At 38.5% G+C, this 26,033-nt stretch overlaps 1 protein-coding gene, 1 long non-coding RNA gene and 1 other non-coding gene across 4 annotated transcripts; 2 read left to right on the forward strand and 1 right to left on the reverse strand.

The window, feature by feature from the left end:
* Positions 1 to 2,788: 2,788 nt before the first annotated feature.
* On the forward strand, positions 2,789 to 2,863 carry TRNAM-CAU (transfer RNA methionine (anticodon CAU)). Its single transcript has one exon. It is a non-coding gene; the product is annotated as a tRNA-Met (tRNA).
* Positions 2,864 to 11,397: 8,534 nt separating this feature from the next.
* Positions 11,398 to 16,052, reverse strand: LOC134373384 (uncharacterized). Its single transcript, XR_010022975.1, has 3 exons — positions 15,910 to 16,052; positions 15,578 to 15,791; positions 11,398 to 15,477 (listed from the first exon to the last, which is right to left on the reverse strand). It is a non-coding gene; the product is annotated as an uncharacterized LOC134373384 (long non-coding RNA).
* A 295-nt stretch (positions 16,053 to 16,347) lies between these two features.
* On the forward strand, positions 16,348 to 23,639 carry NGDN (neuroguidin). Of its 2 annotated transcripts, none has more exons than XM_063091150.1 (11): positions 16,348 to 16,410; positions 16,771 to 16,830; positions 17,458 to 17,529; positions 20,664 to 20,801; positions 21,054 to 21,138; positions 21,222 to 21,274; positions 21,527 to 21,641; positions 21,737 to 21,905; positions 22,683 to 22,839; positions 22,978 to 23,035; positions 23,485 to 23,639. In XM_063091150.1, the coding sequence occupies exons 1-11, from the start codon at positions 16,399 to 16,401 to the stop codon at positions 23,502 to 23,504; spliced, it is 939 nt and encodes a 312-aa protein (XP_062947220.1). In that variant the 5' UTR covers positions 16,348 to 16,398; the 3' UTR covers positions 23,505 to 23,639. The 2 variants fall into 2 exon arrangements, with proteins under 2 accessions (XP_062947220.1, XP_062947219.1); XM_063091149.1 differs by having other exon boundaries at positions 16,409 to 16,478.
* The last annotated feature ends 2,394 nt before the right edge of the window (positions 23,640 to 26,033 follow it).

Below are 26,033 nucleotides of genomic sequence, written 5' to 3' on the forward strand. Positions count from 1 at the left end.
GAGGTGTTATATACAGTTCTATGACTCAAAGTGTGATCCATAGACTGGCAGCATCAGCATCAGTAGGACATCGTTAGAACTGCAAAATGTCAGGCCTCAGTCTAGGCCTACCATAACACTAGCATTTTCACAAGACCCCCAGGTCACTAGTGCACGTTAAAGTTTGAGAAGCACTAATATAGATGAAAGAGCATAGGCTTTAGAACGAGAAAGATCTTGCTTTGAATCCCAGCTCTAAACCTCAGTCTTATCTGTAAAATGTGGATGGTAATATCTACCCCATATACTTATCTTGAGGATTATGCATACGAAGTTATAGGCATAGCTCCTAACAAACAGTGAATGCTAAGTAAGTGGTATCTATTACTATTACTGCAACTTGGCTTCCCAAACCTGTTCCAGTGCCCTCTTGTTAGAACATCTTCCTGATTCTGACTGCTTTACGAGACTAACTCATTTTATCTGCTGCCAGGCTGGTCTGGACTTCCTTCAAGCCACCGCAATGAGAATGCTCTCCAGGATCTGCCCCATCTCAGGGGGCCCTGTCTAATTCTAGATCCCAGCTTCTTCCAGTCTGACTGTTCAGCTGGAGTTAATGGGCATGATGATAGTCACCACAACCCAGCAATTCATTCCACCAATATTGATCAAACACAGCTTCATGGCAGACATAGTCCTGACTTCAGAAGTTCTCAGATTAGTGTTGTTAAAAAGATAAATGGGGGCACAGTAAAATCTTAAAGAGTCTATTTGAGCAAACAGCGATTCATGAGTCAGGCAGCTCCAAACCAGAAGTGGTTTGTGAGCTCCACCAAAGGAACACAAAAGGGACTCTTATAGGATGAACATGGAAGTAATTGCTATAGTACCTTAATTAGTCTTCCAGCTACTCCTTTCACCAAATGGCTGGAAGACGTAATTTTCTAAAGTGCTACTTCTTACATATTTGTCATTCATTGAAATTTCCAGGGCTCTTTGTTGTCTCAAAGACAAAGCCTGGACTCCTCTGGATGGCACTTAAAGGCACTCCATAAAATGGTCCAATTGCTCCACCTTATCCCTTTACAATTTCCCACCTCCAGAACTGACTGGTCCACTAGAAGCCTGTCTGGGCTGCCCTACTCTCTCACTTTGTTGGGAGTTTTCTTGCCTGCCCATCTAGGCACAGCTCAGTGGTGCTTCTATGAAAACACTTTCCACTCTGACACAGCTATTTCTGAAAGAAACAAAAATAAACAAACAAAACTTTGTTGAAACTCTACAAGTGCAAAAAATGAAACCCAAGATCTCCTATGCAATCACATTACCTATTCTCATTTCTCCCGTTCTTTCCAAGGGGTGTGTGTGGGTGTGTTTGTGTGTGTGTGTGTGTGTGTGTGTGTGTGTGTATGAGATATACTTTTTTATATAACTTCGGTGTATAGATATACATGGACACAATTTTATATTCCATCAGTCAGCATATCATATTTCTACAATCTTAAATTTTATCATTTTTATGACTTCAGATATTGCACTAATATCAATTAAATGGGGATAATAATATTGCCAACCTTAGGGGTTTGCTGTGAGAATTAGATAAGTTGATACAGAGATTCTCAAGCTTGCTCATCCTGCAGAATCACATGGAAAGCTTGTTAAAACACAATTTCTTGGGCCTCAGCCTCAGGATTCTGATTCAGTAGGTCAGGGAAGGGTGCCTTAATTTGCATACCTGGTGCTACTGGTTTGAGGACTACACTTTGAGAACCACTGACTTAATACATGTAAAGTGCTCAGAATAGTGTCTGGCACATAGTAAGCACTACTGTGTTTATTATTTTAATTTAATAAATATAAATTTCCTTTCAGATCCCCGTACTGGCCAGCCACCAAATAAATAAATAAGTAATAAAATAAATAAATAAATGTAAATTTCTTTTTAGTTGAAAAGTTAAGTATAGACAAAATTTTTTATTTTATTTTATTTTATTAATTTATTTATTTAAAGATGACTGGTAAGGGGCTCTTAACCCTTGACTTGGTGTTGTCAGCACCATGCTCACCCAGTGAGCTAACCGGCCATCCCTATATGGGATCTGAACCTGTGGCCTTGGTATTACCAGCACCACACTCTCCTGAGTCAGCCACAGGCCGGCCCTGGACAAAATTTTTTAGTTTAAAATGAAAGCATGTTACTGATGTAGAATCTAGTGGGGACACTTCTGGTTTCTGCTTCAACATGTAACGAGCTTATAAGTTGTCTCTCTCACTCTCAAAACAAAACCTAAAAAAGTGCTGAACTGAAAATCTACAACTTTTCTTAGATCTTTCAAAGAATTTAGGTCACAGGAAAAAATGTCACCCTGAAAACTGGAGAGACAGGTGAATACAGAGAATACAGATTAGCTTACCTGAAGCCATAACTGGTAGAAACACTTAAATCGTACCTTCAATGAATTGCCAGAGGCTGAGTGTGGATTAGCTTGAGAGTTAAAAATTCCTGGGAGCCCTTTCAAAGGGGAGCTCCCACTCTTTCATGGGCTTTACCTCCCACCAGTTTCTCATGATTAAGAATAAAGAAAAAAAAACCTTATGTTTGTCCAGGAGGAGGGTAAAGTAACCATTTTGAAATAAACCCAGAGCTTTCTTTACAACAAAGGCCAAAAGCCTACCCAGCATGGGAAATGCCTTCAACAAAGCCTTACCTGCCTTGGGGGGAAGGAAAATTACCCAACTCCAGCTCACTCTAACCTTCCTGTTTCAAATAAAGGTTAAAACAAAAACAAAAAACAAATTGAGAAGGGCTGCCCAGTTAGCTCAGTTGGTTAGAGCATGGTGCTCATAACACCAAGGTCCAGGGTTAAAATCCCTGTACTGGCCAGCTGCCACCCCCTCCCACCACCAAAAAAACCCACACAAAGCATTGAGAAGCACTTATAAGATCACAGCCTAGAGTCACAGGCTCACTTAAATACTGAAACCTAATCAGGATTATAGAATGCTTCTCCTACCCCCACACCTTACCACCACATAACAGGCTCCTGTATAACAGTGGATTATAGCTGAAAGAACTTCAAGACTCAAATTCTTTTTAAGAAGGAGTTTCTAGGGAAACCCAAAGATAACAGGGAAGGCAAAAATAAGGACATTAGCAGAAATGGAAATCTTTGACACTTACGGCTGCAGCAAATAGTAAACACAGTCTAACTTTTAGGCAGATAAAAATAAAACTTCACAGAAAGTCTACCTCAGTTCCTATTATCCAATACATTATGTCTGTTTCAACATAAAATTACAAGGAATTCTAAAAGGTAAGAAAAGTCACAGTCTAAAGAGACAAAGCATCAGAACAAGACTCAGATCTGGCAGAGATTTTGAAATTATCTGTTCTTAACCGCACCTTGGATTTTGTTTTCATCAGGTATGGTAAAATGACAGATATGGAAACAACTGCCTTGAAAGAAGAGTTTATTACTTACAATTCCCATGGTGAGGGGAGAAGCCATGCCATATAGGGTCACGTGGGGAAGCACCAGGTTCAGCGAGGAGGCAGAAGGAGAGAGAGGAAAGCATGGGCACAAGCTTTTATTGTAATTTCCACAGGAAAGGCAAGGCAGAGCAAGGTAAATATCTTCAGGCTGGCTAGCTTGAATACTTTTAGCAGGCTCTGAGTTATAAGGGTGATCTCTAGTTGTCTGTTACCGACTTGCATATTATTTAGGACTGGGGAAATATTGTCTCAGTGTGTGAGAATTAGAGAAATGATATGAGTTTTGAATGCTTGGATTGCTTATGAAAGATGTGCTCACAGGCAAGTTGTTTACTATCTCTAGAAATCAGCTAGCCCTAGGAAGGGTAGTCTCTCCAGGATTATCAAGGCTCCAAGATGTTGAAGTATCACAAAATACAGAAAACAAAAAACATGATTAATACATTATTGAACTGGGAATTTAAAATAACTATGATTCAAATGCTAAGGGCTCTAATGGAAAAAGTGAACACCATTCAAGAACAGATGGGTAGTGTAAGCAGAGAGATGGAAACTCTAGGAAAAAATTTTAAAAAATGTTAGAGGTTAAAAACACTGCAACAAAAAGGAAGAATGTCTTTGATAGATGAGTAGACTGAACACAGCTGAGGAAAGAATTAGTGAGCTTGAAGATATGTCAAAAGAAATTTTCCAAACTGAAATGCAAAGAAAAAAAGAATGGCGGGGGGGGGGGGGAGGAACAATACCCAAGAACTGTGGAACATTTACAAAAGGTAACATATATGTGTTGGAAATACCAGAAGGAGAAAAAAGAGAGAAAGGAGCAGAATAAATATTTGAAGTAATAATAGATGAAAATTTTCCAAAATTAATGACAAAAGCCAAACTATAAGCCTAGGAAGATCAAAGATAAATACCAAAGTGGGGTAAATAACAAATAAAATCTACATCAAGTCATATCATCTTCAAACTGCAAAAACCAAAGACAAAGATAAAATCTTGAAAAAGAGGGAAAAAAACTTACCTATAGAAAAACAGATAAGAATCACATCAAACTTTTTGTCAGAAACTTGCAAATAAGACTGGTTGGTTAGCTCAGTTGGTTAAAGTGTGGCCTTGTAACCCCAAGGTCAAGGGTTCAGTTCCCTGTGCTGGCCAGCTGCCACTAAAAACCCTTTTTTTAATTAAAAAAATAAATAAATAAAAAAGCTTACAAGTAAGAAGAGGTCTGGGGTCCTGAGGGCCGTGGGCTGCCCCGCCTTCACCCACAGGAATATCTTAGAATGCATTTATTAGTCACATGAGTTTCTTTGGGGTATGTGACTTGTCTGCTCATATCCTTCACCAAATTTCTGTTAAAATTTTTCTAATTCATTTTTAAGAGTTCCTTATGCATTAGGATGCTAATCTTTGTGTATTAAATTTGATTCTTATCAATTGACTCTAAATTCAATTTGTGATGTTTTCCTTCATTTGTATGTTGAGAAAATAATTTTCTATCTAAACATTAAATTTAAAAAAAGTAAGAAGAGAGTGAAGTAAAATATTTAAAGAAAGTGTTGAAAGAAAATAACCACCAAACTAAAATTTTGTGTCCAGTGAAATTATCCTTCAAAAATATAAAGACTTTCTCAGACAAACAAAATTGAGAAAATCTGTCACTAGTAGGCCTGCTTTGGAGGAATTGTCAAAGGAAATTCTTCAAAAAGAAGGAAAATGTGGATCAGAAACTTGAATCTTACATAAAGAAAGAAGAGCATCAGAGAAGGCAAAAATGAAAGTAAAATAAATGTTTGTTTTTCTTATTCCTATATGACCTAACAGATAACTGTTCAAAGTGTTAAATAAAATTATAGTAGGCCATTGTTTTGAACTAAGTTCCTGCACTCAGCCCCGAAAGATCAGACTAAAAATCAAAATGGAGTCGCCTCTGCTAAATTCACGCAGGTTGTGGAATGACTTTATGAGAAATCAGGAGAAAGAGATAACAGCAAATTTCCCAAAACAGGCCAATTTAAATCTTCAATAGGTATGATGATGAAGTTCACTCTGCTTTAATCCTCACACAAAAGAGATAGCTTGAAGTAACCTGATGTTAACTAGTCAGTTATTTTTCTATTGTTTGTTGTCCTGTCTCCACCTTACAAGGAAAGGAACTTTCTTTTTTTTTTTTTTTTTTTTTACAAGGAAAGGAACTTTGAAATGACCAATCTGCTTTTTGTTCTTTGTTTTACTTTCATCAGTCTTTTCTATGAAACCAACCTCCTCTGCTCTTCTTATTGGAACACTTATTGTATTTTGTGGAGTAATGAGTTGCTCCATTCTAGAATCGCAATAAAACCAATTGAGATCCTTAAATTCATTGTAATTTTGTCCTTTGACAAAAGTAATAATAGTAACAATGTATTGGGTGATGACAGCACATGGATAAGTGGTGAAATGAATGGCAGCAGTGTTATAAGGAACGGGAAAGAGGAATTGGGAATACTCTGTTACAAGGTACCTGCACTAATCATGAAGCAGGATAGTGTTATTTGAAAGCAGACTTAGATTAGTTGTGAATGTATATTGCAAACTCTAAAGAAACCACTAAATTTTTTTATTTATTTAATTTAATTAATTAATTTATTTATTTTAAAAAGATGACCGGTAAGGGGATCTCAACCCTTGGCTTGGTGTTGTCAGCACCACGCTCAGCCAGTGAGCAAACCGGCCATCCCTATATAGGACCCGAACCCGTGGCCTTGGTGTTATCAGCACCGCACTCTACCGAGTGAGCCACGGGCCGGCCTACCACTAAATTTTTTTAAAAGACATGTAATTGATATTGTGATATAATGATATAAGAAATATATATTTGGCCTTCATCTCTGGTTCCTGACACAGAGCTCCTAATGTAACACAATAATATTTGATTTTTGTCCCTAGTTCCTGGCACAGAGCTTGTAATTTTCTGAGTGATAGAGGTGACAGAAGTGTCTTTTGTTATTCATGGTAAACTCTTTTGAAACATACTTGAATTTACGTATGAATGAAGTAACTCTTGAAAAGTGGGGGTTGACTGCCAGATGAACCAACCATGTGGTTAGACTGTTGTACTATGGTTTAAATGTGTGTCCCTCCAAAATTCATATGTTGGAACTTAACCCCCAAGGTGATAGTATTAAGAAGTAGGGGACTTGGGTAGTGATTAGGCTATGAGAACTTTGCCCTCATTGATGGGATTAGTGTCCTTATAAAAGGGCCATGCAAGGACACAGCATCTCCCTTCAGAGGACACAGCAACAAATAATAATAGCAGCAATGTATTGGGTGATTTGCTTTCTGGAAGCAGAAAGCAAAATCTTACCAGATACTGAATCTGCTGGTGCCTTGATCTTGGACTTCCCAGCCTCCAGAACAGTGAGATATAAATTTTTATTATTTATAAATTACCCAGTCTTTGGTATTTTTGTTATAGCAGCAGGAATGGACTAATACAGGTTGGTACTTTCAGCCCTACCTGCTGACTTCCAGAGAGGGGAGAAGGGCTGGAGATTGAATTAGTCACAATGGCCAGTGATTTAATTAATCATGCCTATGTAATGAAGCCTCCATAAAAACCCTAACTGATGGGGCTCAGAGAGCTTCCAGGTTGGTGAACAATCCAAGTGTTGGGAGGATGGTGCACTCCAAGTCCATGGGGACAGAAGCTCCTATGCTCAGGACCCTTCTGGACCTTGCTCCATGTACTTCTTCAGCCATTCATTTGTATCCTTTATAATAAACTGGTAAAAATAAGTAAAGTGTATCCTTGAGTTTTGTGAGCCATTATAACAAGTTATTGAACCTGAGGACGTTGTCGTGGGAACCTCTCACTTGTAGCCAAGTCAGACAGAAATGTGGGTAACCTGAGGATCTGTTACTTACACAACTGGTGTCTGGGAGGCAGTCTTGTGGGACTGAGCCCTTAATCTGTGGGGTCTAGGCTAACACCAGGTAGTGTCAGAATTGGATTAAACTGTTGCATACCCAGTTGGTATCTGCAGAGAACTGGAAATTTCTTCATGTGAAAAACCCACATATCTAAGTGTCAGAAGTGTTATGAGCAGAGAAACAGTTTTCCTTTCTAGAAAATGTAATCACATAAAATGCTCAATTAAAACCAGAGGAGACAGAAAAACGGGAAGAATTTTAAAAAAGAACAAATGCAGTGAATACAAAACAGTTACAAACTTGGTAGATATTAATCCAACTCTATCAATAATCACTTTAAATGTGAATGGTCTAAATACGCCAATTAAGAGACGGAGACTGTCAGAGTGGATTTAAAAAAACCATAAAAAACAAAAAACAAGACCCCTACTACTATATGTTATCTATAAGAAGCCCATATTAAATGTAAAGACACAGATATATTATAAGTAAAAGCATGGAGAAAGATATACCATTCTAACACTGGTCAAAAGGAAGCTGGAGTAGCTATTTAAGGGTTCTTCAAAAAGTTCATGGAAAGGTTCATATTATCTTTCAATTCTATCTTTCCATGAACTTTTTGAAGTCCCCTCTGCTATGGATTGTCCTCTGAAACTCATTGAGGCTTGATCTCTGCTGTTACAGTGTTAAAAGGGTGGGAAATCCCATTAAGTAATTAAGAGGTGGGGCCTTGAAGAGGTGATTAGATTGTAAAGACCATACCCTAGTTAACTGATTAATCATTGATGGTTTAATGGTGGTCACGGACATCGTTCGGATGGCTTTAAAAGGAGAGCACATGAGAAGCTCTCTCTCTGCTCAAGCCATCTGCCATCTCACAATGTGAAACCCTGCATCACTGAAGTCACCACCAAAGAAGACCCTCACCAGATGTGTTCCCTGGACTTTGGACTTCACAGCCTCCAAAACTGTAAGCAATAAATTTTGTTTTCTTATAAATTACCCTGTTTCAGGTATTTCTGTTATAAGCAACAGAGATAAACTAATACACCTCATGTTAATTTTAGACAAAGAAAACCTCAAAGCAAGGAAAATGATCAGGAATAAAGAGGGACATTACATAATGATAAAAGGGTCAATTGTCCAAGAAGATGTAACAATCCTTAATGGTATGCACCTAACAACAGAAGGTCAAAATACATGAGGCAAAAACTGAACTGCAAGGAGAAGTAGATGAATTTACTATTATAGGTGAGGACTTCAACACCCCTCTTTCAGTAAATGACAGATCCACGAGGCAGAAAATCAGTAAAGATATGTTGAACTGAACAGTCGTTAATCAACTGGATCTAACTGACATCTATAGAATGCTACAGTCAAGCAGAATACACATTCTATTCAAGCTCACATGGAACATTCCTCAAGAGAGACCACACTCTGGGCCATTAAACACACCTAAACAAATTTAAAAGAATAGGTATCATACAGAGTATGTTCTCAGATCATGTTGGGTTTAAATTAGAAATTATTAACAGAAAGATAACTGGAAAATCTCAAGATATTTAGAGATTAAACAACACACTTTTTTTTTTTTTTTAAAGATGACCGGTAAGGGGATCTTAACCCTTGACTTGGTGTTGTCAGCAACACGCTCAGCCAGTGAGCGAACCGGCCATCCGTATATGGGATCCGAACCCGGGGCCTTGGTGTTATCAGCACCGCACTCTCCCGAGTGAGCCATGGGCCGGCCCAAACAACACACTTCTAAATAACACATGGGTTAAAGAATAAGTTCAAAAATATTTTGAACTAAATAAAAATGAAAATATAACTTTTCAAAATTGGTAGGACATAGAATCTAGTGGAGATCCAGAAGTTCAGTACTACTATAGGAATAGTAAAGAAAAAACTATGTTGTAAATTTCACCATGAAAGGCAATAGCAATTTGCAGCAGCAAAGCAAAATGGGAAAAAAAATGTTGTGAAATAAAATTTTAAGATAATAAAATGGACAATATTAAGAGACATTTCCAACAAATACATAGCAAGCTTGATAAAAAATTTTCATTCAATAGTTGAAAAGAATAGATGAAACTAGTTTCCTGAAATCAAAATTAAATGTCCAAAATTTTTTAAAAAATTAAAAAGATCTGAGCTTGTAACTTTATCCAGCTATAAAATAGCTTAAGTTCTTGCACAAAAAAGAAAACCATTTATAGATGGAAATATGGTAAAATAATCTATTATTTCAGTTATGGAAAAATTTTCAGAAAATTATGAGGAAAAGTCTAAAAAAAGATTTTTTAAAAAAATCTTCAATTTAAGCTACCAAACAGTTGCCCGTAGAATTCAAGACATTTCTGACAACATCAAAGTTCAATTGATTCAAAATTTCAAAACTTGCAAGTACTTTTCTTTAGCTTTAGATGAATCATGCAATACAAGAGACACTGTCCAATTTATACTTTTGGCTTTTTTTTTTTTTTTGTCTCAAAGGAATTCTAAATTTACAAAGAAATGTTGTCAATTTGTGGATCTCCCAAAATCAAACTCATGGCATAAAAGAATTTTGCTAGATATGAAAAATTTAATTTCTAGCAAAATGGGTGGTGCTCCAGCCATGTTAGGTTAAAAGTTTAAATTTATTGGAATTTTAAAACAAGAGACTGATATTTCCCTTATTGCTTTAGTCTACCCTATGACACATATTTAAAATATTTGTGCTCAGTTTTCTGAAACAGACTGTATAAAAAAATCACAGATACAGTTGTTAAAAATTGTTTAGCACTTCCCAACTCATTTTATAAGGCCAATATTATCCTGATAGCAAAACTAGATAAGGATATCACGAGAAAAGAAAAATACAGAACAATATTTTTCATGAATATAGATGTAAAGATTCTCAACAAAATATAAACAAACTGCATTCATCAACATATAAAAATGATTATTCTTCAAGACCAAGTAGGACTCATCCCAGGAATGCAAAGCTGTCCTTTTTTTTTTTTTGCAGCTGGAACCCTGGACCTTGGTGTTGTTATCACCATGCTCTAACCAAACTGCACTAACCAGCCAGCCCTAACATAATACTTAACTGTGAAAGACATATTACTTTCTCCCTAAGATGAGGAACATAATGCTTTCCCCTTGCCACTTCCATTCAACATTGTATTGGAGTCAGGGAAATTAGGCAAGACAATGATGTAAAAGGCATCCAGATTGGAAAGGAAAGAGTAAAACTATGTTTATTTGCAGATAACAAATAACATGATCTTTATATAGAAAATTGTAAGAAATCCACTAAAAAATGACTAGAACTAATAAGCAAGTTCATCAAGATTGCAGGGTACAGGAATAATATACAAAAATCAACTATATTTCTACACACTGGCAATTAACAATCCAAAAATGAAATTAAAACACAATACCATTTACAATAGGATCTGTAATAGACCAAATAATTGCCATCTAAAGATATCAAGTCCTAATCCCTAGAACCTGTAAATGTTATGTTGTAAGGAAAAACAGTCTTTGCAGATGTGGTTAAATTAAGGAGTTTAAGGAAGGGAAATTATTCTGGATTATCCAGTGGGCCCTAAATCCAATTATAAGTGTCCTTATAAAACAGAAGAAGAGAAGATTAGACAACACAGAAGAAGAGGCAATGTGACCTAGGAGGCAGAGACTGGAATGATGTGGCCATAAGTCAAGGAATGCTGACAGCCACCAGCTTGAAAGAGGCAAGGGACAAATTCTCCCCTACTGCCTCCAGAAGGAATGTGGCCCTGCCAGCACCTTGATTTCAGACCAATGAAACTGATTCCGGACTTCTCACCTCCAGAATGGTGGCAGAATAAATTTGTGTTGTTTTAAGCCACCAAGTTTTTGGTAATTTGTAAAAGCACCCACAGGAAACTAATAAGACATGAAAAAGAATAAAAAACTTAAGAATAAATTTAACAAAAGAAACACAAAACTTATATTTGAAAGCTAAAAAATATTGTTGAAAAAATTAAAGAAGACCTAAACAAATGAAAAGACATCTTATGTTCATGGATTGGAAGGTTTACTATTGAAACATGGAAATACTCCCCAAATTTATCTAGAGATTCAATACAATCACTATCAAAACTGCCGCTGGCTTTTTTTTTTGGCAGAAATTGACAAGTTAATCCTAAAGTTTATAGGGAAATGCAAGGAACCCGGGATATCTAAATAATCTTGAAAAAATAACAAAATTGGAGACTTTACACTTCCCAAATCCAAAACTTATTACTAAGCTACAGTAATCAAGATAGTATGGTACTGGCATAAAGATAGACATATAGATCAATGTAACAGAATTGAGAGTTCAGAAATAAACTTGTACATTTTTGGTCAATTGATTTCCAAAAGAGATGCCAAGACATTCAATGGGAAAGAATAGTTTTTTCAACAAATGGTGCTGGACAACTGGATATCCACATGCAAAGAAATGAAGGTGTCTGTCTACATCACACCATACACAGAAATTAATTCAAAATGAATCAAAAACCTGAATGTAAGAGCTAAATTCTTAGACAAAAACATAAAGGTAAATTTTTATGAACCTGTATTAGACAGCAGTTTCTTAACTATGACACCTAAACCACAAGCAACTAAAGAAAGAACAGATAAATTGTACCTCATCAAAATTAAAAATGTTCATGCTTCAAATGACACCATCAAGCAAGTGAAAAGACAACCCACAGAATAATAAAAAATACTTGCAAATCATATATCTAATAAGGAACTTGTATCCAGAATATGTAAAGAATTCCTGCAACCAATAATAAAAAGACAACCCAATTAAAAAATGGACAAATGATCTGAATAGATATCTCTTCAAGGATATACAAATGGTCCATAAGAACATGAAAAGATGTTCAACATCATTAGCCATTAAGGAAATACAAATCAAAACCTCAATAAGACACTACTTATACTCACTACTTACTACTTATACTCACTTATAAGACCCTTATTCTGTGGGTTGTCTTTTCGCTTCCTTGATGGTATCATTTCAAAGCATGAAAGTTTTTAATTTTGATGAACCACAATTTATTTTTTCTTTAGTTGCTTGTGCTTTAGGTGTCATAGAAACTGTTGTCTAATACGGGTTCATAAAATCTTACCTTTATGTTTTTGTCTAAGAATTTAAGAAGACAGATTATAAATATTGGCAAGGATGTGAAAATATTGGAACCTTTTTATGGCTGGTGGAAATGAAAAATGTTACAGCCATTTGGAAACAGTCTGGCAGTTCCTCAAATGGTTAAACATAGAGTTACCATTGAACCAGAAAATTCACTCCTAAGTATATACCCAAAAGAAATGAAAACATATATTTCCACAAGCACTTGTATACAAATGTCTACAACAGCCCTATTCATAATAGCCAAAAAGTGGAAACAACCCAAATGTCCATCAATTGATGAATGGATACACAAAAAGTGATATATCCATTCAATGAAATATTACTCAGCAATAAAAAGGAATAAAGTACTTATATATGCTACAATATGTATGAACCTTGAAAACATTATGCTAAGTAAAAGTAGCCAGTCACAAAAGACTACAGATTGCATAATTCCATATTAATAAGTTGTCCAGAACAGGCAAATCTATATGGGCACAAAGTAGATTAGTGGTTGTCTAGGGCTGGGGGTGGAGGGGTTTGGGAAAAAGGGCCTGTGACTACTAATAGATGCTGGTTTCTTTTGGAGTGATAAAAATGTTCTAAAATTCATTATGGTGATATTTACATAACTCTGTGAATATATTATAAACCATCAAATTGTATCAGCTGGCCACTATGGGGATCTGAACCCTTGACATTGGTGTTATAACACCATGATCTAAGTGTACTAACCAACAGAGCTAACTGGCCAGCCCTTAATTATATCTTCTAAATAGGAAGTCGGGGCTGGTAGGTTAGCTCAGTTGGTTAGAGTGCAGCCTTATAACAGTAAGGTCATGGGTTCAGATCCCTGAATGGGCCAGCTGCAAAAAAGAAAAAAAAAATGGTGAATTGTATGTGTATTAAATCTCAATAAATCTCAATAAAGCTGTTAAAAACTTGCTCAGTATATACTTGCAAATGTTATGAATGATTGTCAGTTTATGGAACTGTTCAAAGAAATAGAAGACAATAAATTTCATGATCTTGTGCTCTTTGCCAACGTTTGTTGGTTGAGTCATATAGAAGACCTTTACAAAGATTTATTGTACTGTTAACCCCAAGATTTTCTTGGAACGAAAGGAACGGTTGTGTTGGGCTCAGAAAACGATACCCACTGTACGGCACTTTGGCATGCTGAGTACTTTGAACTAAAGAATATTGGAAGTCCTCAGAAGCAAAGTCTCTCTCTGACCTTCTCCTGACCGTGTCTCTGGCCTCTCTTTCTCCCCCAAGCCAAGCCATAGAAACTAGAATTCCTCTTCCCCAAGGTACATTGATCAAGAAAAATTTGATCAAGGCACCTAAAATAGAGTTGGGTGGCAATCTTAGCTTGAACTTCAGGTATGTCTTAACTGAGAATATTCTGGAACTTTGCACTCAGCACCATCACAAAGGTCAGAACCTCCTGAAGGGATGAGTGCCCAGGAGACTGCTGTTTGCTACTTTTCGATATTTCCTGCCAAACCATAAGTTTCCTGCCAAACCCTGCATCTAAGAACTGTTTCAGCCAATCTCTTATGGACAGGGCAGGGCCAATTATAGCTTTTGTAACTGCACCCATCTTCTTCCTTTAAATACCCTGACTTCTCTTTGATCTGCAGAGCACATGTTCAAGGCCTCTTGTATCTGTGTCTTTCGGGCTGCAGTCCTAGTGAGTTCTCAAATAAACCCGGTTTGTTCTATATCTCAACCAGAGAGACTGGCCGGTTGGTTAGAACGCAGTGTTATAAAACCAAGGCCAGGGATTCAGATCCCTGAACCAGCCAGGTGCCCCGCAAAAGCAAAACAAAACAAAACAAAAATCTTATATGTCAACCAGGTGGTCAATTTACTTTGGTTGATAGCATCATGGAAACCAGGACCCCTCTTACCCCCAAACCAGCCATAAACCTAGAAATATTACTCCATGTTTCTGTGTAAGAGCTGGTCCTAAAGAAATTCTCTGACTTACCTCGCCTGATTACAGGTAATAAGTCCCTCATTCCGGAAGGGGTCCTGCCCTATACCCAGAAGAAAGGAATGCTACATAGGGAGGCCAAAAAGAATCTGGACAGGCTTTGTTGGGTTTTTCCCCGGTCTATTGTCACTAGATTATACCCTTTTGTGCAATCGCATTTCTATACAGCTGTCCATTCTTCATCAAACCTAAACATAAAAATGGACAGTTTTCCCTGGGTCTTTAGATCTTCCATTTCTGAAGGCTCCCTTGTCACATAAAAGTTTAAGTAAATTTGTTACGCTTTTTTCTCTTGTCAACCTATATTTTGTTATAGGAGTGTCCCTTATGATTCTTATGAATGAGGAAAGGGAGCACATTTTTCCACTCCTACAGCTGACAAGTATTTTAATCAAAAACAAAACAAGGCAGTGTAATTTGTTTTCTCACTGATATAATAATGCATATGAACAAACTAAATTTCAAGTTCCAAGGAAAGGAAAAAGCTTATTCATGATCTAACTAAACAGGTATGAGAATTTGTGTTGAAATAGAAACCTTTCATAATACAAATCCTGATAAACAGTTCAAAAGCTATTGGTTAATTGACTAAGTTGGCCGTCTTGGCACCCTGAGCTTCCATGCTGGGCCTGAAACAGCAAATAAATGTCAGGGGCCTGGGGACTGGATAACCCCCTGCCTTCTTCTTCTTCTTGAGTCCAACAAAGCTTGGAAACCAGAATTTTCCCACCCCAGTTGCCGACATAAAGTGCGGGGAAGCGGAGGAGGGGGCATTCTTTCCTTAACTTCAGAAGACAGCTCCAAGTCGGGAGATCTGTTTCCGGTCCCAGCAGCTCCGCAGTTGCGGGGGAAAAAGTCAAGACCATCCCTTGCTCTTTCAGTATTTTCTTTCCGAAGGCAGATGATAGGAACGATCAATACCCGTCCCGCAGCCTGTGAAAAGGCAGGGTGAGCTGACGTATTTGAAAGTATTGAGAAAAGATGGGACGGGGGGGTGGGGGCATAGTGAAATATGCATAGCCTGGGTTTGAACCTGTGTGACCAGGGTCGAGTCATGTAAACCATGAGCTGTTTCCTCATTTGTAAATGGTATTCCCTTTCATGTTCCCAAACCGGTACGAGGGAGGAGTGTCGGCGCGGAACCCGGGAGTCATGCCGCAGCGCCACCTCCGGCCCGCTGCGCACGATGAGGGCGAGTGTCTCTGCAATCGGTTTTCGGGGTTTCTCTGGCCCAACTCTCTTGTTCGCTGATAAAAAAAAAAAAAAAGGCTCAGAGGCCGAGTGACTTGTCCATGGTCACACAAGGAGCACTGTCACAGAACCGACCCAGAGCCACAGGGTCTGTGAGAATCTCGCGCGACCCACCTTGGAGAAGCAGCCAGCAATGGCGGCTCCGCAACGTGGCCACTTCAGAGCGAAGCCGAGACCCGCCACCTAGCGTTTCCGGCACTACATGAAAAGCGCGGTGAAAAAGACTCTGTGTGCTGCGACATCCGGGAGCCAATAAGCTCTCAGTTCACTCAGGTAACTCCTTTTTTCCATTGGGCCTTTCTAACTTTCAATCAGTCATCTCCCCAGCTTTTATTGGCTTTGCTTCAATCATTCTACTCAATCTACCAAATCACATGCTTCCTTCCAAGAACATCTTTACGTCATTAGATTCCTGAGTTTGAGGAGTTTAGCCAATTCCTTTATTCCATTGGCAGGATCAGGCCTCTCCTCCCATTCATCCTGTTTGGGGCGGAAGTGAGAGAGACCCTATTCCTATTGGCTTAGATTTGAAAGTGTATTAAGGTATTAAGAAGATTTTAGCGCTCAGGAAGTACGGCACCGGAAGGGGCGGGTCTTGCTAAGATGGCGGCGGTGGTGAGTGCAGTATGGTTCTTTCCTCATGCAGATATCGTGGAAGTTTCCTTTCCTCTCAGCGGCTCGAGGCAAATTCTTGGCACGAGGGAAGGGTGGTGATGAAAGTTATTTCAGGGAGGTGGCCTCCTTGGTATAGCGGGGCAGAAGCAGCAGTAGGGAGACTGGGGACTGGAGTTACCGCTCCTCTCCAGTAACCCGAGGGGCTGGCTTCGAGGCGAGGCTGCAAGTGCACTGGAGTGAGAAGGACCCAAGGCCGGGGTGTCTGAAGGAGCTAAGGGAGTTTCCCACCGCAGATGTGCGGCCTTCTCATAATTCTGGGAAAAGTATGACATTTCTTTACTCTTCCACTTTCTTTTGTAGGGGGTGCTGGAGTCAGACCTGCCAAGTGCCGTGACACTTTTGAAAAACCTCCAAGAGCAGGTGAGTAATGTCGTCACCCCTTTGGAATAGATTAATCACTTTATGTGCCTCACCCCCAAACTTTGGTGATTTTGGGGCAGATCTGTAAATTCTACCAAATACCGTTGAGAGTAAAATGACTTAGTAAAATCCCTTTCAAAGGCAATAGTTCAAAGTAATTGACTTTTGCACTCAAAGGAATACAGAAAACTCCAAAAAGAAGTCATCTGGATCAATTTCCTTTATTCTTATAGCTGAGGAAATTGAGGCTGGGAAAGGTGACATGATTTGCCTTTTGGGTGCCCAGCTAATACACATTTATATAGTTCTGCGTGTTGTAAGTGCACCGACTACAGATAAAGTTACAGTCCTCAATAACCACTGTCCAAGTCCTCGTCTTGTCCCCAGGGTTTGGTAAAGATGGTCTCTTCTTTATCTTTAAGAAGAAGTGGGAAGTTTTTTGTACCTATTGAAGAACTATCAGAAATCATCTCTCTGTACTTTTCCAGAACTGGGGAGAAGATAGTACTGAACTTCAGATAGTGTTTCAATTAATTTTTAGGTGGCATTATTTAGCTTTCGCCCTTACCAGCTCACAGACATGAGTTGGTGTAGTCTAGTCAGCTGTTTTATTTGGGCCAATTTCAGGTGATGGCTGTAACTGCACAAGTGCAAGCATTGACAAAAAAAGTTCAAGCTGGAGCCTATCCTACAGAGAAGGTAAGATGTACTTGCAGAGTAAGCATTCTCTGACTTGATGTTCATAATAGTTTCATTGTAGATTTAGTGTGTTATCTGTCCTGGGTGCTAGAACTTCAAAGATTAATGAGAAGGAGTTTCTGTGCCAGAGTCTGGTGGGGAAGACAGATCAAAGCAATGGATATAAGCAGTAGTGGTCATGTTGCAGAGTCATAAGGAGTGCTGTGCCAGCAGAGGAGAGATTGATTAACTGCCAGAGGAGCAGAGGGAGTCAGGAAGGCTTCTAAGAGGAAGTAACAGGATTTTGAGGAATAAATAGGAGTCAGAGGACCAGAAAGAAGCAGCATGTGCAAAGGCATAAAAGCCGGAAAGCATGGTGATATTCTGGGAAAGGAAGTAAGTCATTTTTGTGGTTGGTTGTACATTGTGTGTGTATGTGTGGTGGGGGTAGGAAATAAGACTGGAAAAGTAGTCACTCTGTAAAGAACCTTGTAGGCCAATTGGAGAGTTACTATGATATTTCATTTAATGTAAGATGCTATTAATTTGAGCATACCACTTATTTTATATACTAAGAAAAAATGCTGCCTGCTCATCTATGACATAGTGCTGAGATACCATTGATTGAAAGATGTTTCTCTATTTCAGAAATCTTAAAATATGAAAACAATGTGCATCTTAACCTTGAAATATGGTAGTTTTCAAATTAGGGTTTGGTAGAAACTTCTCGGTGATCATTGGTGTGGGGCAGTGTGGAAGATTGACTCTGGACCTCTCATCCCTACTTAAACTAGAAAACTGTTATTATATGTTTTATATATTGAGCTTTTGTCCAAAGATATATGTAAGCAAAATATTCCATAGGTAAACAAAAGTATGAAAATCATTGTAGTAGGTTAATAAGAGTCATTGAAGGATTTTTAAGCATGGGAGTTACAGCAGATTTGTGCTTTTAGAAAGACAACTAACAGCATTTTTAATATATTTCCTTATTTCCTTTTCTTTCTCATCATTCACTTTTGTTCTTACTGTCTATTTTTGTTTTCCGATTGGGGGGATGGCTGGCCTTGGTGTTGTAACACCACGTTCTAACCTCTGATTTTTTAATCTTTGTTTTTCTCTCATATGCTTATAACCCAGTTTGAACTTGACAAGGTCCAGCCATGGACCTTCTTCTTTCATCAGAAGAACCTACTTCTCAGATTCTTACGTGCCTTTGTTCTGGGCACCATGATTTGATCCATTTCAGTGCCTTTTTGAGAGGGATAGGCTGGCAGCATCCTTCTTAGGCCATTATATGTTTGTTTATTCACTGAACAGATATTTATTATCTTATCTTAATGACTGAAGAATTTTACTAGGTGCTTTATAATTTACAAAGTGCTTTCATGTTATCTTCGTTGAGCCTCATAATTATTCTTTGGGGCAGGAAGGAAATATACAAATGAGGGTACTTCAAAAAGTTTATGGAAAAGTAGAATTTAAAGATAATACAAGGGGCTGGCTGTTTAGTTCACTCTGTAGAGCCTGGTAACACCAAAGTCAAGGGTTGGTATCCCTTCACCTGCCAGCCACCCAAAAAGAAAAAAAAGAAAATACGAATCTTTCCATGAACTTTTTGTAGTACCCTTGTATTTTACAGATAAGGAGATTGAGGTTACAAGGTTAAGTGACTTATATAATATTTGACTTACCAGATGCTTAATTCATAGCTTAAACTTAATTTGTCTGTCTTTAAGTCATTTGTTCATCCTTCTCTACCACACTAGGCTGATCTTGAGAGCTAGGCATGTTGGACTCAGACTGAGTTTGAATACGAGCTCTACTCCTGCTACTGTGTAATCTTGGCCAGAGTATTTAACCTATTTAAATAGGTTTGCTCAGGGCTGTGGACTTTGTCAATTTCATTTTATGCAGTCATAAAACTATTTGTCTTACTAAATAATTATAACAAAGTCAGTGCCCTTAAAAAACTTGTATAATGTTTGTTCTATTTTCTGCCTGTAAACTTCTAATTTTGGAAAGTTTGGAAGGTACATAAAAGTACAAAGAAAAAATGAAAAATCAGTATAGTCACCACTCTGAGATAACTACTGAGGTACTGTTTTTTTTTTTTTAAATTAGTAGTATATGCTTGTTGGAAAAACACTTTTTCACAGTACAAGCTCTCCATTTCTTCCTTTTCCTCATTTCACTCCCCAGGGGTAGCAGTTAATTGTGTGTTATCTTCTAGACATTTTTCTATGCATATAAAATTGTGTGCATTGGGCTGGCTGTTTAGCTCACTTGGTTAGAGCATAGTGTTGATAACACCAAGATCAAAGTTTCAGAGCCCCATATCAGCCAGCTACAAAAAACGTGTGTATAGTACTTCCCCCACCCCCCAAAATTGGAAGCATATTATATACACTTTCTACAACTTGTGTTGACATAGGTTTAATTCTATGTCAGTATGTATAAATTATCATTTTTACCTGTATCATGTAATTCCATTGTATGGGGATAAAATTAGTAATTATTTTGATTAAATTAATTTAAAATTTGGTAATGTATGGAGACATTTTTGATTGTTATAACTTAGGAGGGAGCATCAGTAGGTAGAGGCTAAGGAGGCTGCTCAAAACCTGCAGTGCTCTGGACAGCCCTCCACAACAGTGAATTATCTGGCCCCAAATGTCAGTCGCTCTGAGACTGAGAAACCATGCTACAGTCTTTTTTTGGGATATTTCATTGATTTTCTTGCTCTTATTATCTTCTAATAATTCTCTGAGTTTTGCTTCTCTTGTTTTAATGTAATTTTCTCTGTTGGCCATCATAAGTATTGCTAATTTTTTTTTTTTTTTTAAAAGATGACCGGTGAGGGGATCTCAACCCTTGGCTTGGTGTTGTCAGCACCACGCTCAGCCTGTGAGCAAACCGGCCATCCCTATATAGGATCCGAACCCGTGGCCTTGGTGTTATCAGCACCGCACTCTACCGAGTGAGCCACGGGCCGGCCCTAAGTATTGCTAATTTTGACACTACTCCAGATACCTTATGTGAACTGATTGGCAAAAACTTAAACTTGGAAAAATATTATCCTTTTTGCCCTAGGCTCTCCTCCTGATTCTTTGGCTAAAACTGAATCTTTATCTCTTACCGTTTGTTCAACTCAGGGTCTCAGCTTCTTAGAAGTGAAAGATCAGCTGCTGCTCATGTACCTTATGGATTTGAGCCACCTCATCCTCGAAAAAGCATCAGGAGGGTCTCTTCAGGGACATGCTGCAGTTTTGAGGCTGGTAGAGATTCGCACGGTATGAAGCTTTTGGCATTTTAGAGTTCTAGGTTTACAAACCCTGAACTCCAAGGCTGTCACACAGTAGCTCTCATTTAAGTGGGTGTTCTCATGTTTAGGTAAGGAAACCAAATGAAAAAAAGTATTTTCCTCCTCATTTGCTCTACTTTCTTCATATTTTAGGTGCCTTTTCTGGCAGCTTAATATAGGGACTTTGGTATGTGTTGATTTGGGAAAGGGAATGTAATCCTTTTTAACTACCACATTGTAGGTTTTGGAAAAGCTTCGTCCTTTGGACCAAAAATTGAAGTATCAAATTGACAAATTGGTCAAGACTGCAGTGACAGGCAGCCTCAGTGAGTAGATGGACCATCATAAATTTGTGGCAACCATTATAAAGTTCCAAATCTTATAAAATCGCTTGGGTTTTTTATTTCAGGTAAAAATGACCCGCTTCGTTTTAAGCCTCATCCCAGCAATATGATGAGCAAGGTAAGGGGTTGTATTATCCTCTTGATTTTCCTGAAGATCTACATGTAAATGAGCCTAGTGGTGATCCTGGATCTCCCGGGATTCTCTTATGACTTGATTTTCCAACATGTGCCTTAGAATGTTGAGTATGAGATTCCCTTTTCTCCCCTTAGTTTATATTCCCACCTCCCCAAGATACTCCAGCTTTGAGTTTTCTTCTCACTTGTCTTACTCATGCTTCCTAAGTTTGCAGACATTTTGTTCCTTTTATAGTTGAGCTCTGAGGATGAGGAGGAAGTTGACGCAGAGGATGAGGCTTCAGGAAAGAAATCTGTAAAAGGAGTACCTAAGAAATATGTTCCACCACGCTTGGTTCCAGTACATTATGGTATGAATTGTGGCTTCTGCCTTCTCAGCATGAATTGTATTTCTCTTCTCCTTTTCTCTGTTCTGGGATAACCCTTGCTGATTTTTATCAAATAGATGAAACAGAAGCTGAGCGGGAGAAGAAGCGTCTGGAACAAGCCAAGAGACGGGCATTGAGTAGCTCTGTCATTCGTGAACTTAAGGAGCAGTACTCAGATGCTCCAGAGGAAATCCGTGATGCTCGGTATCCACATGTCACTCGCCAGAGCCAGGAGGACCAGCACAGGTCTGAGACCTTGCAATTAAGAATTATTTCTACACTATGGGGAAATGTCCCTGTGCTTTGGATGAATGTGATTAAGTCAGGTATCAAGAGAACCAACGTTATGTAGAAAGTGGAGTGAAAAACTTAGGATGTTAGTTTCTAAGAATTAGGAGTTTGAAGTACAGAATAGGAACTAGAAAAAATGTTTTGTGTTTTTCTCCAGCTGTTTAGACTGAAGCAAATGGTATATGAAGAGGATTATATACAGTTCCACATAGTAGGGCTTTAAAATTCTGTATTTCACTGTCACATCTCTCACTTTTGTGCAGAAGGCAATAAAGACAGGTTTTTATAATGGAATTGAGACTGCTAGATTAAGCTTGGGGAAGAAAAGTAGAAAAGCAAATGTAACTTGAATACAGACTTACCAACTTTGCTCAGATGTGACTACTATGGTTGGTGGAATTGCCATGAAAGGGCCCATTTAGGGAATCCTGCTTATAGAGCAGAAATGTAAGAATTTTCTGTTATAATATTTTAAATAGTCCTGTGGATGGATTATGGGTTCATCTGTCTCTAGGGATGAGGGAAGTTGTAGCACAAAGAACATTTTATTGAGGAAGCTCAGTACTGAGCCTTCAGTATGTTCTTACTAAATGTTGTGTTGATCTACTATGAAATTTCTTGAGAACTCTCTGAACAAGGGATCAGTGAATACTCAGGCCCAGGTTCTGGGCTGCAGCTTTCCGTCTCTATGGTGTGAGCCTGCTGAAAACAGTGCCTGTCTTTCTCTGGCAGGATTAACTATGAGGAGAGCATGATGGTGCGTTTAAGTGTCAGTAAGAGAGAGAAAGGACGGCGAAAACAAGCAAATCTCATGAGCTCACAACTTCATTCCCTCACTCACTTCAGTGACATCAGTGCTTTGACAGGAGGAACTGCTCATCTTGAAGAGGTGAGGTTGAGATGAGCAGTGGTAGGAGGTGACCTTCATGCTTTCAGCCAAATGTATATGGGGTTTATTAGAACTTGGGAAGGCATGCTGGCGTGCAGAAGTTCACTGCCATTCCGTCACTTCTCCATCTGTCTCCAGGATCAGAATCCTATTAAAAAGCGGAAGAAGTTACCTAAGAAAGGCCGGAAGAAAAAAGGTCAGTAAACTGCTAGGACTTAGGTGATCAAGTACAAGGTGGGGAGTTTGAATTAAGGTGCCAGCTCTCAGGATTTGCCATCCTGGGTCTCACCAGCCCCTATAGTATCTTCCATACTGCACATTAATCTCTTTAGGTGGGCTTTTATGTTTCCTTTTTCCTAAGCTGGAAATTGGCATCATGCTCAGAAGGGATCTCCAGATTCCATCTCTAAGGCCCCACAACTCCTGTTCAGGCTTCCTTTAATAGAACTATGAAAGTTTAACTTGAAGGAACCATTATCCCATTTCAATTTTATTTCTATTTCTAGTCTTTTGTGCTGGGAAAACAGAGTATTGCCTAGGAGACCTACCCCTGTTGGGCCCTTCTCTCTAGGTATCCTTTTTTTTCCAGTCTCTTCAGCTTTTCCAACTGTCCTTTGCCTCATTCTTGGTTTCCCTTCCTTTCAGGTTTTCGGAGGCGGCGGTGATTATGGGTGTACATGTTTATATATTTTTTGTCATCCTAGGAACTGTATGTAGATTTTTTCCCCTTGGAATTATTGTTTGCTTTGGACATGTGAAAAGATCTTTATTAATAAAATTGATTGCACTTATGAATTAAAGCCCCCTTGGCACATGTATTATATGACTGGAATTGCTGGATGGTGGGGTGTTTTTGGTGAGTGGGTGGTGAAAAGGGAAAGATGAAATTTTTTGAAGTATGAGAAGTTTGGCTTTATATAGTTTTCTTTGATATGTTTTTCCCAGAACCTAGAAATTGGTTATTTTTCAAAAAGAAGTCTAGAGATTAGAATAGTAAAATGAACTCTTCCAACCCATGTTGCCCCACCTTCCTGTATAATTTGTTATAATACAATGTAGGTATCTGAAATATGTGGATTTTAGGTTTTATTACTGTATCTGACCTGGCCACTAGGTGGCATTAGTGGTTCAGGGACCATTTGGTGCTTGACTGTAATCAAAAGCAAGATGCAATCTTTCCACATCAGCAAGAGTTATTTTTGTCTCCACTTCTCTGAATGTTTTTCTTTTCTTTCTAAAATAGCATGAACATCGAGCTGATTTTTGATCAGTTATTGAGGGAGTTTGTAAGAAATAGTAGAGTGAATGAGAAGACTAGAATGAAGAGTCAGTATAATGTGTTTTTCAGTCTCTTTGATCCTCCTTCAAACAAGGTCTCGGTTTACCAGAGTCAGTACAGGCTAGCCGTTTTACAAAGAGCTTGCAAAAGAATGTCAGCAAGCAGGCAGACAGAAAATTCCTAGCTTGACAGCAAAAGAATGAAAATCCCACAGAAATACCAGCCATACCCAAGTCAGGAGGCTGGTGGGAGTTACACATCTGAGATCTTGTGTTGTATCTGGAGAATAACCTCTGTTGGTGAAAATCCTATGGGCCTTGGATAATACAGAAAGTGAAAAGCAGGATGAAAAGAATTTGAGTCTGCAGAATTATTTCACTGGAGTTTTTTTTTCTTTTTTTTTTAAAGGCTTTGGTCTCACAAATATCTGATTTTAGTGTCTGGCATTCCTATGCAGTGTCATGGATAGGACTATAATTTCGGTCATTACATCCCTTAAAACCTTGTTGGTTCTAAATCCTATGAATTTGGATTTATACTGGTCTGCCTGATTGGGGTAACAGTCTGTTTTTAGTTGAGCTGAAGCCTGGTAGAAAGTAGTTAGGAGACAGCCTGTGGCTGTCTTCTGACTGTGCGATCTTGGACAAATCACTTAACATCTCTGGCCTTTAATTTTCCTCAGCTGAAAAATGAATGTATTAGACTGAATCTTTGAGATTTTCTCCAAATCAAAGAACCTAGAGCTTTTGTGGATGACGCCAAGATAGGCTTACTTCTAGAGACTCTAACTCTTAGTCCCTGGCAGATCTGAGGGAGCATGACATGCTCCGGGCCCTCATACTTCTGTTTCTTCAAGTGAATCTAAACAGAGTCACAGAACATGTTTAGAGTTTCTTTTCCCTTTTTGGCTGGACTAATTGCACAAGTTGTTCAGCTAAAAAATGCTTTAGTTAGGACTATCACATTTGCTTCTTAGTTAGGACCACTGCATTTGTTTCTAATTTATTAAGTTTTTGGATTATGGTAACTGCCAGGGGTAGGAAAGTGCCTATTTTTTCTCTTTAAAGATCTTACCTTGTGTTACTTACTGATCTAAATGCTTTATGCTTAATCCTGACAACATACATGACATTTTACTAGTGAGGAAATTGAGACACATAGGTTAAGCAATTTGTATTTGTCCAAGGTCACACTTCTAATAAGTTGGAGAACCAGTGCTTGGGAAACACAGAGGATGGAGGACTTCAAGTCCTGTGGTTCTTGAAAGTCTTCAGGGTTTTTTTTTTTCTTTTAAAAAACATTTGTAGGTGGCTTATAACCTCTAGCTCCCCCTTTCATACTGTCCCATTTCTGTTTGAGGCCTTGCCTCCAAAGAAACCGTAAGTTCCAGACACTATTCTGGCCTCTTGGTGGTATTGCAGTGTGGTATGGAGTAGACAAAAATCTCTGCCTTCGTGAGTCTTATATTAATTCAATCAAGTCTTTAATCCTGGGACATCTTGTGTTCCCTGGCCTGTAGGCATTTGAAAGAGGTTTCTAACAAAAAGTTGAATTATTTTTGAGAACTTTTGTACCAGAGTCATCAAACAATGTTTATAGAGTACATTGTTTTTTTACGTGGACAGAGTTTTATGTGGATTCTCAATATGTCAAACAGGCATAAATTGGGTTACTTTGATTGAGCTGGGGATAAAGGGACCTGGAGTTCCATTTCGTTATGACCCCCCTTTCCTCAAGATTCCTGAGGATCTCCAAGGAACCTTTTGAACTCCATAGGATATAATTTGAGAACCACTGCTGCAGAAGTAGAACAAGGGAACTGAGATTAGAATTTCAGGGTTTCATTATGGCTCTTCTGTTCACTTTTCTTCTTCCCCTTGTTCCTACTCATAGATTCAGTTCTCTGATCATTCAG

Source organism: Cynocephalus volans, chromosome 3 (assembly GCF_027409185.1).
Source record: "Cynocephalus volans isolate mCynVol1 chromosome 3, mCynVol1.pri, whole genome shotgun sequence".
NCBI classification, from domain to species: Eukaryota; Metazoa; Chordata; class Mammalia; order Dermoptera; family Cynocephalidae; genus Cynocephalus; species Cynocephalus volans.

Bases quoted from the DNA above. Each gene is read 5' to 3' on its own strand.
- NGDN (XM_063091149.1), top strand. From the start codon at position 16,422: ATGGTTCTTTCCTCATGCAGATATCGTGGAAGTTTCCTTTCCTCTCAG. The intron at 20,802-21,053 runs GTATGAAGCTTT...ACCACATTGTAG, and splicing joins GGCTGGTAGAGATTCGCACG to GTTTTGGAAAAGCTTCGTCC. The intron at 21,906-22,682 runs GTCTGAGACCTT...TTTCTCTGGCAG, and splicing joins AGCCAGGAGGACCAGCACAG to GATTAACTATGAGGAGAGCA.